This window comes from Camelus dromedarius, chromosome 2 (assembly GCF_036321535.1).
Source record: "Camelus dromedarius isolate mCamDro1 chromosome 2, mCamDro1.pat, whole genome shotgun sequence".
In the NCBI taxonomy this organism is placed as follows: Eukaryota; Metazoa; Chordata; class Mammalia; order Artiodactyla; family Camelidae; genus Camelus; species Camelus dromedarius.
The window spans coordinates 77,535,164-77,552,611 of NC_087437.1; the positions used below are offsets into that span (position 1 = coordinate 77,535,164).

The 17,448-nt window shown below is 35.8% G+C and overlaps 1 protein-coding gene across 6 annotated transcripts in view; it reads left to right on the forward strand.

The window, feature by feature from the left end:
* The window catches only part of CBLB (Cbl proto-oncogene B), a 259,798-nt gene that overhangs the window by 149,294 nt on the left and 93,056 nt on the right, over positions 1-17,448 (forward strand). For all 6 annotated transcript variants that reach the window (XR_010384605.1, XM_064495746.1, XM_064495759.1 and 3 more), the window contains exon 4: positions 4,697-4,843. Coding sequence is in view for 5 of the 6 variants with exons in the window: in XM_064495746.1 (XP_064351816.1) it covers positions 4,697-4,843 (147 nt within the window). In the remaining variant the exon portion in view is untranslated. The remainder of the gene's footprint in view (positions 1-4,696; positions 4,844-17,448) is intronic.

Below are 17,448 nucleotides of genomic sequence, written 5' to 3' on the forward strand. Positions count from 1 at the left end.
TAATGACATGGGGTAGACTCTGAGTCTTTGTTGAAATTTGGAGTATTAAAAACTTTAAAGTGCTTGGGCAGGGGAATGGGTAAGATCCAGTTTTACTTAAGGCTCTCAGACTTAATAATAATCTCTGTTCCCAAGAAGGGGAAATGAAAGGTAAGGCTTACATCAGCCTAGGATCCTCACTTTTTTCGGAATCAAACTGTTCCCAAGGTCAGAAACAGTGTGAAGTGACACTCTGAACCTATCTTGGAGAGCGCTGCATCAGAAATGGAGTGAATGGAAATTGTTCTTTAACTGGACGTGCGTCTCATTTTAAGTACCACCGTTTGTTTTACATGCTGCCTTTCTCTTTATGTTGAATTTGTTTCACCTTGTAAAGATTAAGAAGCACATGTTCTAGCTTTTAAGTGTTAGCATTGAATTACTAATAGTTTGGAGATATAAAAAAAATGGTCTTCCACTTCTACCAAAAACAGTAGATTCTCACAAACTTTGGAACTCACTGATATAAAGTGTCATTTCAAGTTTTTCACTAATTCAGCATTTAAAGCTTTTTATTCCTTCCTTGACTTATGACACAATGGTTTCTTGAGTTGAGAAAATGCAAGGACTATATGCGGTCTAATTAGACTACATTCTTTGTGTCTTCTATACTTAAGCAGCTACTAATCAAATCTTGATGTTTTGTTTAGTCATCATTTGTCAAGTTCATCACCTCAAGATGGCTGTAGTTAATGCATTGTCCCCACTATATATTGTATCATAATAATGTATTCATGTCTTTTTCTCCCATATTGTGGGAGAAATTTTTAAAGGGTAGAATTGTGTCATCCTACATCGTTTTGTGTACCTCCAGTCTCCTTATGATGTTGGCTGTAGACACCTTGAGCTACTAAGACTTACTCATAAACAGTGAAGCTCCATCATTTCCAGCTGCATATTCTGTGCAGTAATGTAACTTGAATTTTGGAGAAATTGACTCATACTACCTTTTTGTGTTTTGTGTGTGTGAAGGGGTGAGGGGGTAATTAGGTTTATTTATTTATTTTAAAGGGGGTACTGGGGATTGAACCTAGTACCTCATGCATGCTAAGCATGTGCTCTACCACTGAGCTATACCCTCCCCCGATTCATACTGTTTTAAAGAAAGACCGTGTTAGGTGATTGAATCCAAGATAAAAGAGGTAACCTTGCTTCTTAGGTGTTATTCTTGACATTGCTGATACATTTCTTATGCTTCAAAAAAAAAAAGAAAGAAAGAAAAAGAAAAGATAGTTTTCTTCGTCTTCCCCCTCTCCTTTGTCTTTACTCCTCTCTCCCTCCCTCTTCTTTAAGGCTCCTCTAATACATGAACATCTTTACTGGTTTACCCAGTATTAACATATAGAAGCTACTTTTTGATGACCTAGTATATCAGAATACTTTTTCTCCAAAATTATTTCTCATAAACAGAATCTCCCTCAAAACACATTTAAGAAATGGCTTAGCTTGTGATGGTTAATGGGAGATAAGTGGTGGTAACTAGTCAAAATAAGGTATCTCTTATATTGAAAGCATTGCAAAGTTTCTTGTAAATGTAGTTAAAGTTATGTTCAGAAGATTTTTGAGTCTTTGTAGATAAACTTTATTTTCTTCATTGTGTTGGGGTAAGGGACGTTTAGTATAGAACTGTGTTCTTAGTTAGGTGCTTCAGATCCTTTATTAAGCAGTCATCATTTTTGGTCCTATGATGAGGGGCAATCAAGTGGCCAAGGGAAAATTGGCCAAGTATGGAAAAATATTCTAATAGGGAAAAAAGCTCATCCATAAAGTTGTGTGGTTGTTGCCTTTCCTCTATGTCGGGATAATTAGAGATGACTGTATTCTTGGATTTTATTTTCAAAATTTGAGGTTATTTGTTTTTTAAATGGGTATCCAAAAGTACAGAGTCAGGAGGGGAATTAAAGTGTGTAATAAAGCAAAATATAGTAAACAAAAAACTCCCACATAGTCATATAAAAGACAAAACCTATTTGCTATGACAATAAATTTAAATGACATCAGCTAGTAGAATTGGCTGTCAGTTCTTTTCATATCTTGGTGTGGATTGCAGCCTTTGTAAACCAGTCTTTCAAAGAATGGATTTCCAAAATAATCATTTACATGTGTATGGTGTGTGTTTTTATAAATTAGATATAAACTAAATATAAACATTCTAGTATATGTGACAAATAGGGTAACATAAAACTGTTACATTCACATATTTTTAAGAACTTGAATTTCATTTTCTTTAAAAATCTTTTCATTACCTTAGTTTATGCAAAAAGTCAAATAAAAATGTGGTTATCTGCTTGTAGGAATAAGAAAATGTAACTATACATGCAGTATAATTGCACAGTGATTAGTTATATGGGTACTAGGGATTACTCGTGCTTCTAGACTGTAAGTTACAACGGTGAGATGTCACTATTTGTTTTAAAGGTTGGTGCCTGCAGAGCCAGTGGGTCAGATATGCAAGAGGGGTGATCACTGGCATTGTGCTTTAGGCTTTAGATCTAACAAATAAAAATGAAAAGCAGTTGGATATGATCAAAGAACAAAGAAACAAGGGGATGGAAATCAACCAATTCAGAAATAAGGAACAGTTGGTTTACCCTAATTACTGCCATCTTGATTTTTCTCTTTCCTTTGTATGAATCAATTGGAAGTTTGGTGGAAAATTAACTCTTTTGCCTAATTATAGAAGTAAAATTTGTTGCAGATTTTCTAAAGTGACTCTGTTTTTCCTTGAACTCAAATTTCAAGTCAGTTGCAGTTTGTATTGGCCACAGTTCTTTCCTTTGATGTAGTTCATCAGCTCACTTTTCATTTCGTAAGACTGAATTTCTTGTATCTCCCATCATCTAAATGAGGATGTGTTGACGTAAACGAGAGGATCAAAGATTCAGCTCATTAAAGATGTTTTACCTTTGAATTAGGCTGAGTTGTGTGGGAATGTGACCACATCTGAGAAAATGATGAGTATTAACGTGTAACCATAATAATTTTGTATATTGTTTATTATTGCCATTCAAACACTAAAATAAGGCCTGAGTTCTGACCCCTCTTTCTCATAAATCTTCTCATAGATAGTAAAGGTTATGGAAATGGGAACTTTTTGGTTTTCCAGTAGCGGTGAATTTTTTGAGATTTTATACTTTATTGCTTTCTCCTCATTCTGACTTCTCCCATTTTTTATCATGAGAACCTTCATTTATTCTGTATTCTGTAGAAAGTTACATGTTTCTTTTTCATTGACTTTACTGAGAGGTGCATATTATATGATTTCTTTGGTACCTAACAGGTTTTTTTGCTTGTTATTTGAGAGTCAATAAACACAGGTACATGAATAAAAATGAGGAAAATAACGACAACTTTCAGTGTCAAAGGCCTGCTGAAACATTGTATGGGTTTTATATGCATTACAGATTTGATGTCTTTCTCTGTTTTCCCTCTGTATTTACTCTGAGTGCTAATGTAATTGCTTCCCCTTCCCCTACTCCTCTTAGCACATGCGCAAAAGCAGCTGAAGCTTAGAAATAGAAAAATATTATATATGTACTTACTGTGTTCTGGTGATTCTGAATAAACAAGAATATAAAGAGGCAAAGCATTTTATGTTTCAGTTGCTTCCTTACTGTCTGGCACTAGCAGTGTTGGACTGATTAACATAATTAATGTTGTAAACTTAGGAGAAGCTAAGAAGGAATGCATATGATACTGTTGTTTTAAAATATGAAGCCTGTTTGGAAGCATGTTTTAAATCATGTCGGGATCCCCAGAACTTACCATGAAAATTAGAATGGAGACAACACCTACATTTCCATCCATTCCAAACCATTTTTTTCGTACCTACATAACTTTTTCTTTCTGAAACAGAGATTTGGTCATTCCCTAAATCTTTTAACTCCATTTTGGCTCCTTATTCCTTATAGGGGTAGCTTTTGATTGAGGGGACTGCATCAGAATCACCCAGGGAGATTCTAAAATACACACATACCTGAAACCTCCCTACTGGGTTCTGTCTGAAACCTCTCATCAGAAACTCTGATTTGTAGATAGAAGTGATGAGTGTACTTTTTGAAACCTTTGTTCATTGGCTCGGATGCCTCCTTAGGTCATGTCCCAGCTGAACTGTCTCATCCTGTCTTGTGCTGTTTCCTCCACGCACCTTTGCTCTGCTCTGGCCTTGTGGAACCCCATACCTCTGCACTTCTGCCCATTGCCGTTGCTGCTGCCCAGAGTGCCTCCTTCCCTTCCCTCCTCTCCACTCCAGGTCTTTCATACGTCAAACAACTACTTCTCTCCTAGATTCTCCTCCAGTGACACATCTGTCCTTATCCTCCCATGTAGAAAGCAGGCACTCTGTCTTTTGTGTTTAGCATTTATATTTGTGAGTTTTTTAGTGTCCATCTCTCCTATTAAACTACCTACTTTATGTTATACATGTTTATATTAAATAAGTACATGGATGACTAATAGAAACCCTGTTAGGACTTTATATATATAGTTCTTAAGAGTATTGTTTTTAAGGGCTTTATGAGGTTGAGGTTTGTGACCAATCACCAAGACCAAGGTTGATCTTGTACATAATTTTGTTTTTTCATAATGTATTTCCCATGAAAACCTATATGCGTATATATTTACTTTTTTCTTCCTTCCTCCCCCCTTGTATCTTCAGGCGGAATCTCACAAAACTGTCCCTTATCTTCAGTCACATGCTGGCAGAAATCAAAGCAATCTTCCCCAATGGGCAGTTCCAGGGAGATAATTTTCGTATCACGAAAGCAGATGCTGCTGAATTCTGGAGGAAGTTCTTTGGAGACAAGTAAGTGCAGATCATTTTAGAGTTTGGATCTGTGTCTGAAGAATGACCTGGACTTGCATGGTGTAGACAGTATAGATTTTACCTCGGTATTTTGAGAATATACTGGAGTGCTTTTGAGCTTTTGATGTGTTTTTGATTGCTTTTTTTTTTCCTGTTTAGCCATCAGAAGTATACCTCAGTAACTGAGTAATTTTGTTTTACCAAGTAAATATTAGTTGTATGACATTTATTTATTTGATGAACATCCATTGAGTTCAGTAGTTTGCTCTAAGAAGCAGAGGTACGTAAGAGTGCACAGGAAAAGCTCATGAATTTTTTTTTTTTTTTTTTTACAGCTTAGCACATACATAAAGCACAGATACAAAGTAAAAGGCAGAAAGGGATAGATACTTTGAAAAATGGCCCAAATAAATTGTCCTGACAATTCAGACAAAGGAACCGTTGCTTCAGGAATGCAGGAATTAGGGACTGCTTCCTAGAGGAAGCTTGATTAAGATCCAAAATTGAAGTGGGGAAAGGCCTTAGCACTGGGATTCAGGTTCCCTGTGTATCATTACACAGGAAGTATACATGTGTGAACAAGATACAGAAATGAAGATCGTGTTATAACCAACTTGCATTATCTCACAAACTAGCTAAAGACGTTTTCCTTTAGGTACTTCCTATCCAGACACAAACCCAGGTGAGCTTGGTAAATAATAGGAATTAAATATCTGAAGTCAGCATAACTTAAAACTTGGCAAAACTTTTGTCGGAAATCTCTCAGTAAGATGATTAAGAGGCAAATGGTTTCTTCAGTAACCTTTTAAGGGTTCCCTTTGATGGGAGAGCTTCCTTAGAATGTCCTTGAATATAGACAGAACCCTGGTGGAGCATTAAGGAGAAAGAGTGATTACTTACACATAGATTATTGTTTTTATCCTGTAGTTAAATTCTATATTTATGCATTAGCTGATGAAATAAGACATACCATATTGGCATACACTTCTGATGGTTTTAATCCTTCAACACTGATGAATTAACCATAACATTAGGTTTCCCCCTTTTTTTTTCCTTTACGAATCACTGTGTTTATCTATAGCTACCACTATGATTAGGATATGCTTACACTGAGCAATGCGCACTTAGTAGAAATACAACTTTTTGACTTCAAAAATATTGAAGTCTTCTTACCACTTCTTAAGTAAAATGTAATCTGAATTATTTTTAGGCACTAAGGGATATTATTACCTTTAACACAGACAGTCTGCATTCCAGAGATCTAGCTATTTATATAACGCTCTTCTATCTACTCACAAATAAGGAATTGAAAAAAGAAAAGATTCATCCTCATCTGAATTCAACTAACAGCCAAGAGTATAATAACTAAATATTTGTAAGTGGTAGCAAAAGCAGAAAAGGATTGCAGGGTTCTGGGAACAAGAACTGAGAGGATTTCTTGAAGTTACAGCCCATATATTAACACCCTGAGCCTAATGCAAACAGTTGGTAACCTTCAAAATAAACTTTATCTTTAAAGTTTATAAGAAAATCTATCCAACAAATTACTTGTGTTATTTCTTTTTGAAAACTGAAAATTCTGGTGAGTTACAAGATGGTTTGCTTGTCAAAAGGTCAGTAAAAATTGGGACAATTGCTGACACGTTTTTCAAGAGAGGTGGTTTTGCTGGCAGCTCAAGCCACAGAGAATTACGCATTTGAGACATCTTTACTTCCCTTTATTTATAACCAAAGACATCAAGGGGCTGAAATTTCTGTCCAACTGCTACCTGAGTAAAATCACTACTAAATCAAATGGGGGATTCTTGAAATGCCTATTAAATACTCTCCCTACTTTCCAAACCCTTGTACCCTTGTCTCTTCTCTTTGCTTACTTGAGAAAGCTTCTTAATTCATCTTGTAAGATTTTTATTTTGGGGATGAAAGCCAAATTTAAAGCTCCTTCTGGATCTCAGACATATTTCTGTAGTCACCAAAATTAACTTTATTAGATCATTAGAGAAACCATCTTTTAGTCTTCCATGGGTTTTCCACCTCAGAGTTCCACAATATTTTTTGAATGAACGGATGAATGAATAATGCAGCCTTTTAAAAGGATGAATTCTTTTATCTTCCTTATGCTCTAATACTAGTCTGTGTTTTTGCATAACTTAGTTCTCATACAGAAGCATGCCTGTTATTTATCTTACTACATATTGAGGCCATGTGAGAATGCTTTCATTTGACCCAACCAGTGCCTTTAAACTTGAAAGCAGTATTGTTTCCAAAAACAGAACCACTGAGAGGTTAGTTCTAAGAACAGCCAAGCAGATTATGATTTTTATAAAGCAGCTCTTAAGGAGTTATCAGCAAGAACAAAACATTAGGATTGAGTTAAAACTGGGAAAGACTTATATTGTTCAAAGGGCTTGGTAGAGCTCCTAAAGGCAGTTTTCAGAGTCAGACCTAAAAAGCAGGCCACAGACAAAACTCTCTGGGTGTCATACGCCTAATGCCTCATTTCTGTGCGTCTCAACCTTTCTGAAGTCATGGCCGGGCCAGCCTCTCTGCTCAAGACCCGAGCCCAGCTGCCAAGTGGTTTTGCCTGCCTGGAGTCCCGACGGGATCGGTAACACATCATGTGTCTGGGTAAACTGGTTGGGAAGTTCTTTAGTTGTTAGATCTTTATGCGAAGTTATTGAATGTTTTAATAGTTCTGCTTTTGCTTTCTTAGTCTGTTGACCAGGAGGTAGTAAAAATAGGTAGGAAAAGAGAAGTGGCATTATTGAATAAATATGTCTAAATTCTGCAAAGTGAGACCAATACCAAACTGAATCTTCACACTTAGGATTAATAGTTTATAATCCAGAAACTTTAAGGATGAGGCTCAAAAAATGTTGATAGTCTATAGTGAAAAAGAATATGAAAAGGATATATAGATACATGTGTAACTGAGTCACTATGCTGTACACCAGAAATTAACACAACAATGTAAACTGACGGTACTTCATTTAAAAAAATGTATTACTAGCTGTTTAAAAGACCCATTAATGTGGTTAGACTCTGGGTGACAGTTATTTTTCTAATAAGCAGGTCAGGTAGCAGTTCTTAGGTTACTTGTGCTGAGCACTACTTGACATAGAGGAGATTTAAACATGTGTTTCCAGCCAAATTATAATTCAACAAGAACCATGGATTCTATCTCCTGAATCTTTGTGTCTTCTTGCTATCCTTACCTTCAAGTTCTAACCCATTATTTTCTCTTAGTGAGACCAGTGAGCTCTAAAAAGCAGAAGTATCCATTCTAATTTTTTTGTTGTTGCCTGAAATGCTTCCATGAATTATTACTGATTCTGGGTTAAAGTCTAAAACCCTTTTAATGTGACAAGCTGTAGGAAATGTTTTTCTAGCTTCACCTCTGTACTCAGTTCATCCTCAAAGAAACAAGCTACTCAACACTCTAGCCTGATTTCCCTGGTATGCTTTTTTCTTTCACACCTCAGTGTCTGTTTCCCTACACTGCACCCATTGCTTGGAAAACCAGTTACCCACACCCTGCCCAGAGTTTTCCTTTGGAAGCGTTTCTTGATGACCCTACTGTAAGGTGCACGTGCCTGCTCTGTTCTCCCAGGTACCTGAGCTCAGATCTAGCACGCTAGATTGCAGTGAACTGCTGACCTGTTTGCATTTCCCAATAGACTGGGAAGCTTCCTCAGAGCCTGGCACATTTCTTAGAATGTGTAAGCACTAATAAGTGTTAACAGGCTTGATGAATAATTGGACGGATGGGTGGATGGTTGGCTGCGTGGTTGGATGGATGGATGATATCTATCGTGTGCACAGAATTTTCAATAACTTTATGATCTACACATTGATTTTTTAAAATCATCATTTCCTACAATTCTCTCTGAAATGCTGCTCTTCCCTCTTCTTTCCTTTCCACGGTACCAGAATTTTGACACCCTTCCTCAGGTCTAGTTCAGAGCCCCCCTTTTCTGGGTGGTTCTCACTGATATATCCCCTCCCACGTGTTCAACTTTAATTACCCCATATTTTGTGTTTCTGTTATATTTTAGATATATTATTGAATGTAGCTTTGTTATGTGGGTCTTTCCTGCTCAAATATGAAGTCCTGGTTGAATTTCTACCCCAAAATTAATTTAAAAAATGCTTTTATTAGATGTACGATATATCAAACTCTGTGTCCAATGCTTTCATATAGGCTAGCTCCATTTTCAGTACAAAGTTTAAACATTCTTTATTTTTTTTCATTTTAATTTATTATTGAAGTATAATCAGTTAGTGTGTCAATCTCTGGTGTACAGCATAATGTCCCAGTCATACATATAAATACATATATATTCGTTTTCATATTCTTTTTTACTAAAGGTTATTACAAGATATTGAATGTAATTCCCTGTGCTAAACAGAAGAAATTTGTTTTTTATCTATTTTTATATATAGTAGTTAATGTTTACAAAGGGGGTGGGAAGGGATAAACTTGAAAGTTTGAGATAAACACTGTTCTTTAAATGGCTATTGCATGAGTCCTTTGGGTACTGTATACATAACAGATGCTCAGTAATTGTTAAGCTCACGGTGTGTTTTTCTATCATTTCAGTCCTCTCTTCCTTTACTTACATCCTGTTCTTCAGTCAGGTGGAACTATTTGGGTCTTTACTGACACATCAGCAGTTACAGATTTCTATGTCTTTGCCCGCATTGTTCCTTCCACTTGAAGATTTTTATCTCTGGCGTAATTAGTTCTCACTAATTCCTCAAAGTTCATCTTGCTTATGATTCCATTCCTTATTACTAGATCTTTTTACTAGATCTAGATTATTTGTTTAGTTATCTTCCCATTAGACTATAAGCCCCATGAAATCATACTTATTTAATCAATATTTGTGTTTCCCGAGGTGGCTCAGCTCAGCGTCTCATGTGCAGCTTTCAGGAACTGTTGCTCACTTAACTCAGACGAGCTGAGGAGCGGAGGGACGTGTGTGAGTGTGCGCACGTGTGAGGGGAGGGGCAGCGCTTGCTGCTTGCTTGATCGGGAGGCCGCATGCTTAGGTGTGGGCCCGCAGGCTGGTCGTCTGTGCTCAGCTTCCGACCGCAGCATTTACTGGCTTTGTGACTGCAGGCAAGCTACTTGGTTTTTCCACGCATCAGTTTCTTCAGCTATAAAATGTGGATGATAGTAACAGCAGTACCTACTGTCCAGGGTAGTTGCAGAGGTTAAAAGAGCTAAAATGTAGCGACCTGTCAGGCAGATGGAACAGTGTCTGACACGTAGTAAATAATGTGTTGTAGGATAATTAACCAATTTAAAACTTTAATCTTGCTCAGAACCCCAGGAATATATTTATTAATTATTCTACAAATAGCATCATTGCTATTTACTTTATATGATGGAGAGTCCATGGTCACTAGAAATCTAAAAGCAAAATCCAAAAAAATTAATACAATTTGTCTAAAATTGTGTATATCCCTATGTAAACGTTTGGTAAAATATGAGAAACCATACTGCTGACCATGGAGAAAAACAGTCTATTTAAAACGCAATTCATTACATCTACCTTTGATTTCCTGGGGAAGTGGTAAGGCCCTTCTTTGGTTTCCTGTATTTTCTTTTCACTTTTAATAAGAAACAAAGGACAATGGTTTCTTTACCTTTTCAATGAGTGAGATACATTTTTAAAGCATATTAACTAGATCAATTTTCCTCTAATCCAAGAAAAGGCAACATAGTCATTTAATTAAAGGGGGGTGCATGATAGAAATTAGGACTTTAACAAGGAAAATATGCAGCAGGAACTTCAGAGAGAAAGAACTGAACTAAAACTCAAAAATTGCTATTTAATGTTTCTATTTTTTAGTCAACTACTATCACTGCCTATTTTTAAAAAAGCAAACTCTGTTTATATCAATGAGGAAAGTAAAATTACAGGAGTGTTTTGTTCAACTCATTGTAACAAAATCCTAGATAGAAAAAGCAAGTAAGATGTGAAATTTTAATGTTCTACGTTTAAGCAGTATGTATTCAATTTGGGGAAGACAGTGTATACAAAGATGATAAATATTTAAAATCAGTTCCCATTACAGAAATGCTTATGGAATGTCACAGATAGTAAGTTAATTATTTACTGGAGTGGTCGGAGGAGTGCTGATGCTCCATGCAGGAGCTGGCATTTTGTGTGGGTGGCACACGTGTTAACAGGGAGAACACGGTCCATGCAGGGGAGAATGCTGTCGGTGGGACAGAATTCTCAGAGTGCCTGCTGTCTTTCCAAAGAAAGATGCAGAGTAACTTCAAGGTTCCGTAAATGGCAATTTTTTTTTTGTTGTTGTTTACTTTTTCCTTCTTTTCTTCACTGTGAAGCCCTCAATAAGTGACATTTATCTCAGTGAAATCACCATGAATTAGGTTCTGGATCTCAACCTTGAAACCTGATTTCATTAGAACTCACGAGTATGTTTCGAGAATGAACACATTTTTACTGATCTCACAACCTGATCTGAAGTCCAGAATAGTGGTTTTATTACCTTACTATGAGTAATGCTGCTGTCAAGCAGGTGAGGATGCTCACGTCAGTGTAGATAAATTGTACGTAGAGCCATAGCATATGCAGTACATTCCTTGGTAAACATGGAATCCAAGTACAGGGTGGTGGTTTATGATCCACTGTAGGAGTTACCCTGCCTCAAGGACCAAAGTACTGAAAATTGCTATTTTCTCTCTTGGACTGTGCTCTGAAAGCTCTGTCTGCATCTGGCCCTTTGGACTTTTTCCATATGCAGAGTTGCACTTTTAAAACTTTGTTCTTTGGAACCCTGAGAACAATGGGAACCCATAGATAGGATTTAAGTAGGAAAGTGGTCAACTTTGGATTTCAGGTGGACCACTCTTGCTGCAAGTGTGGATGATGAATTGGAGCAGTGGTTTCCAAGCCCAGTCGATCATATTCCTTATTACTCTTTTATTGCTAACTACTTTTTGAGCATATAGTATCTGTTTGTATCATCTACATATATACATATGTATAAAAATACATATTACTCTACAAATGATATATATTCTTATATATTATATAAAATATATTTGTTTAAATATACAAAAATGCAGGTAGTATTTCAGTACTTTTTTTCTCACCCTAAATAGGATTATCTTGTGTACCCCCTGGGGTCTCTGACTGCCCTCTGCCTTCTCCAGCTCCCCTGTTCCACTTCACACTTCAGGAACTGATAAATTAGGAGAGAGATGGGTAGGAGACTGTTGTAGAAAACTAGGTGAAATAAACAAATAGATAGATAGATTCATGAATTTGAGAATGATATGGAGATAAAATTAGCCGCACTTGATTATTAAGATATATGAGGTATGAGAAATGAGTCTGAGTCAAATGTGATGCCTCAAGCTCTGACTTGAACAATTAGGTACCATTTACTAGCACTAGGAAAAATAGGAAGAAGAGGAATTTTGGCGACCAGATAAATTCAGTTTGACCTAGGTTCAGTTTGGTGCATCTAGATAAATTCACTTGGTGATGTCTATGAGTAGGCTGTATATACAACCTTGAGAGAAGGAATGTAGAATTAGAGACAGATTTAAGGATTGACAGTACATTTATGATTTTGCAGTTTGACAGCCTGTGGAGTGTTTTTTTGGCCTCAGGCAGTATTTACATTAAAAAATTGGATGTTAACTTTAAAAAAGTACTGATTTTACACAAAAATATTGTATTGAATTTCACTGAGAAACTGGGAGTGATGGCAACACTGGATCTGATTTCTGACAGGGCAGCACTTGGCTGGATATGGGTGCTAGCTGCCCAGTTTAGATGTGCCCTCCTCCAATTCATTGCAGTCCTTACTTGGACTCATGCAATGTCTGCCTGGTCTCCAGATATGAGTTTATAATCTCTGAGAGCTATGTGAAGCCACAGGACTATTGACCATGGAGAATGTGCAGGGAGAATGAAAAGGACAGATCCTTGAAGAATTTTGATGAATGAAGTATGCACAGAGGAAATTTAAGGAAATGGAGGCATTGCTGAAAAGTAGACGTAAAACCTGAGGAGTGTGGTATTATAGATGCTAGAGGAAGGTAGGATTTAAAGAAAGAGGGAGATGAACCAGATCTTTCAGACCAGTACTGAAAGATCAGCTAGATAAAGACTTAAAAGTTTTCGTCAGATGTGGTAACAAGATGACATTTATAACTTAATTTATTTGCTCTTTTAACATTCTGTGAGTCTCCTTTATAACCAGAGTCTGAGTAGGCCCCCTGTGTTGCACTGAATAGCCCTGTTGGGTTTTTTGTGTGCACAGAGTAAGCGCGCGGGGTTTTGCTCTGCACTGAGTAGGTAGATTAGTGTGTCTGGCCTTGTACCGAGACTGCTGGTGAATTACGACGAGCCGTCCGAGGAGGGAGAGTCTGAAAGTACTTTTTCTTATTTTGAAGTTGCTAAGCTCCCTAATGATAAAATAAAATCCTAACCTTGTCCTCTACTGTTTAACCTGTTTGTATCTCGATTTTGGCTACTTATTTTACTTCCCTATCTTGAGAATTAATTTTTTTTTTGTCTGCTCTGCCAAATTAGGAAAGTACATTCACACCCTTTGCCGAGACCATTAATGCTTTTTGAATAATTCTGAATATTCAGCCAGTTACTAGAACACAGAAATTGTGTTTCTAAACTATCATTTAAAAAGCTCTGTGCAAGGTCCTATTTTTTTTTTTTTAAAAAAAAGCGGAGTTCACATTTTTCCATTTCTTAGTTCCAGCCAGCTGGTCAGTTTGATTTAATTCACTAACACAGTTTTTAAGCCAGTTATATTCCCATTCTTAGAAGTTCTTAATGTTGTATTCAGTGGAAGCCTTTTTTTTTTTTTTTTTTACAAAGTATTTAATGTGCCCCCGGATTCAAAAAGGTCCTGATTCTTAATCCCTCTGCATGTTTGTTCTCTTCTCCGTGAGATGTTTCTATGTTTGCAGGTAAAGAGACAGTTTCTCCTTCTGGAGCAAAAAGCATGTTTGCTCACAACCTTGTAACATAAGGATAATATTCCTCTGTGGATCAAAGGACAGGTATACTCACTAACTAACCACTGTAAAATATTTGGGCTCCCTAAGCTCTAGGTTTCTCTCCAGTTAACAGAAGTCACTGTGTGTACAGATGTCACCTGGCTCTCTTTGCATCATCCTTTGGGAATTAAGGCTCAGGGAGCAAGTTCAAGAAAATGCTGATACTCTGACCACTGCTTCCTGTGAGTAACAAAGTCCTTTGGCTTTGCCGCTCTGACCCACAAATCCTGTATCTTCTGCCAGCATCCTTGCAACTGTGAGAGGACAACTTGTTAGCTCGCAAATAGGGTAGAATCTCAGACTCTTTACAGTTCTTCAGAACTGTGTTCTGCTGGTGGAGAAATTGTGACTTAGCAAACTAAATAAAACTTAAAAATATTATTTAGGATCTCCTTTTTATTAATAGATTTCTAATGCTTCATTTTCCTGTTTTCCTCATTCTGAATGTTGATTATCAGTAGGAAACAATAATAATTGTTTTTCTCTGTAGTGTTATTTCTGCTTTGTTAATCAGCAGTCATCAGTTTCTCTTAGTAAAAGAAATTTTGGGGGATCTGCTTATGCACAGTAGTATGTATATAGTTTCTTCTGTGAGGATTTAGAAGTGGAAAAATTTTTAATGGAATTTTGACATATTTTTGTGGATTATATTTGCAGCTTTTCTTCCCATTCTTTTCCACCAATATACTTTATTTTCAGAGCTGGAAAATAAATGGAATTACAGAGTAATAATTTAATTACTAAGTATAAAGTAACTTCATGGTTACATTAAATTTGCTGTTTATTATGTTCAAAAGTTAGATTGGGAGACCAGGAGTTAGAAATTATCAAGTGTATCACATGAATGAGTTTATTGAGAAGATCAAGAATAATATTAAAGAATCCATTTCCTTGTTTCTACAATCTTACAAAAAATGTTTGATTCTAAATTTAAGCTTCAGAATGTGAAAATAAGAGTGATACTTGTCCCTTATACAGAGAAGTAATTCTTGTCCACTGTAGACAAGACATGAGGAATTTTTTTGACAAAAGAAAAATCTATCACAAATATGCAGTCTCTTGTGTCTTTCTGTATAAGAATCAGGAATTTTTATTTATGAGGAAGAATGGTTAAATCTAATTATGAATATCCTCGGTAACCATAGTTACTGTCCTCTCTGTGATGAGTTGGAACGCGACTATTTGACCAGAATGGTTTTGGTATGTTCTTTCTGTGGGTTACTGGAAAACAGTTGTTTTTCTTTTAGTGATAGAAGGGCAAGAGCTGTAGTAGCTTCTTCAGAATCTATTTTCATATCCACTAACAAATAGTCATTACAGGCAATGCATGGACTTAAGGAATAACAATATACAAAATATCAACAGACTTGGGAATCACTGTGCTAATATCTGGCATCCATAATAAAAATCAAAGCATCAAATATCTTATGGATGTTTTGTTATCTTCTGACTAAAAGCAATTTAAAAGTACTGCCACCTAACATATCTTTGTTGATCAAGGTGAATTTTCTGAGCAAAGTTCAAATGAAATTAAAGATAGGAATGGGTTAATATAGCTAGAACAGATTTTCATTTTGTTTAAAGTCCAGGTGACATTTTATATCCTTGAGCTAGAACGGATTTTAAACAACTGTCCTTATTATCACCACCACTAGCACCACAGTAATAAAACCAAAAACCAACAAGAAAACATGTTCATTTCCTTGTTTATACCATGGCAGGTGTTTTATCTGTTCCCACATTACTTACTCTTTTTAATCTCAGAATTTTAATGTAAAACTAAAAGTTTAATATATAAAGTTTAATTTGCATACAGAGAAGTATACAAATCATAAATATAAGATGAGGAATTTTCTTTTAACACACCAATGTAAATGCCACCCAAATAAGGAAATAGTGTATTATCTGCAGTTCAGAATCCCCCTTCCCCTCAACCCCTCAGCAAGTCCCATGCAGTCACTGCCTGCTCAAAGTATCCTAACTTCTAGCATCATGAAATTATACATAGTTGAAGCCTTTAAAAAAAATCAGGGTTTTTCGCTCTTCGTTACGTTTATGAAATTCATCCGTGTTCTTGCACATAGCAGTACTTTGCTCTTTCTCCCTGCTCCAGGGCATGGCTGTACCACAGTTTACCTGTTCATTCTATTGGTGATGGGCATAGGGTTCTTCCTACTTTGGATTATTACCAGTAGTGCCGCTGTGACATTTTTAATACATTTTAAAACATATATATACATTTCTATTGGATGTGTATCTAGGAATGGAATTGCTGGCTCCTAGTTTATGTATAGTTTTAGCCTTAGTAGCTTTTAGTTGACCACCAAAGATTTTTCCAAAATGGTTTGCCAGTTTACTCACCTATGAGGAGTGCATAAAGGTTCCTATTGTTCTGTATCCTTTCCAACATTTTATGACATCATTTGTCTTTCCTTTTTTTTTTTTTTTTTAAATAAGCCACTCGGGCAGGGTAGAGTAGAATCTAATTTTGCTCTTAATTTACATTTCCCTGATGACAAATGAAGTTGAATACATCTTTGTGTATTTATTGAATATTTTGATTTTTGTGTGTGTGAATGTGAAAACTATTCGCCCCATTTATGAGTAGTAATTATTAACATTTAGAAGGGTTTCTATATTATAGATGTGAATCTTTTGTTGATTATATGTATGTAAATGGTTTCTCCCAATATGTGGCTTTCTTTTTCACGTTGTTAATAACATCATTTCATGAACACAAGTTTTTAATTTATTTTTTCCTTTATCCTTTTATCACTGGGTCTTGTTTAAATTTTTTGTCTGCTCCAGAGTAATGCATCTATTCTCTTATATTTCTTCCAGAAAACTTTATTGCTTTATCTTTTGTATTTAGATCTAATATTCATCTAAAATAGGTTTTTATATGTTATTAGTTAAGGATCCTGATTCATTTTCTTCCATATATCTTCATTCACTCAGCAGCATTTATTGGAAATATCATCCATTCCCCACTTATGTTTATATATAGTTGATGTTACACGTGTAGTGTCTAGATATGATTGCATTTGTTTGCAAAATATGTTTTGTTCCATTGTCTATTTGTCTATCCTTATGCCAACACAATGCTCTCTTAATTAATGTAAAGAGTAAAAGCTTGTCAGTGTTGTTCTTATTGAAGACTGGCTTAACTATCCTTGGCTCTTCGTATTTCCCTAAAAGTTTAGAATCAGCCTATCAATTCCTACTACAAAAATATCTCCTAGAATTTTTTATTGGGATGGTAATAAATCTAATAATCAATTTGGGGAGAATTGACATCTTTACAATATTACGTCTGCAAAGCCATTAAAGTGTTACATCCCTTTTATGTCTTTTCCATCTCTGTTTATATATGTGTATGTGTTTGTGCTATGGCTTTTCTCCTGTTTTGTTAGGTTTATTCCTATTTAGTTTTTATTTTCAGGTGCTGTTATAAATTTTTAAGTTTTTTCTAATTATGTATTATAGCTTATATAGAGAAATACAACTGATTTTTGTATAGTGGTCTTATATTCAGCAA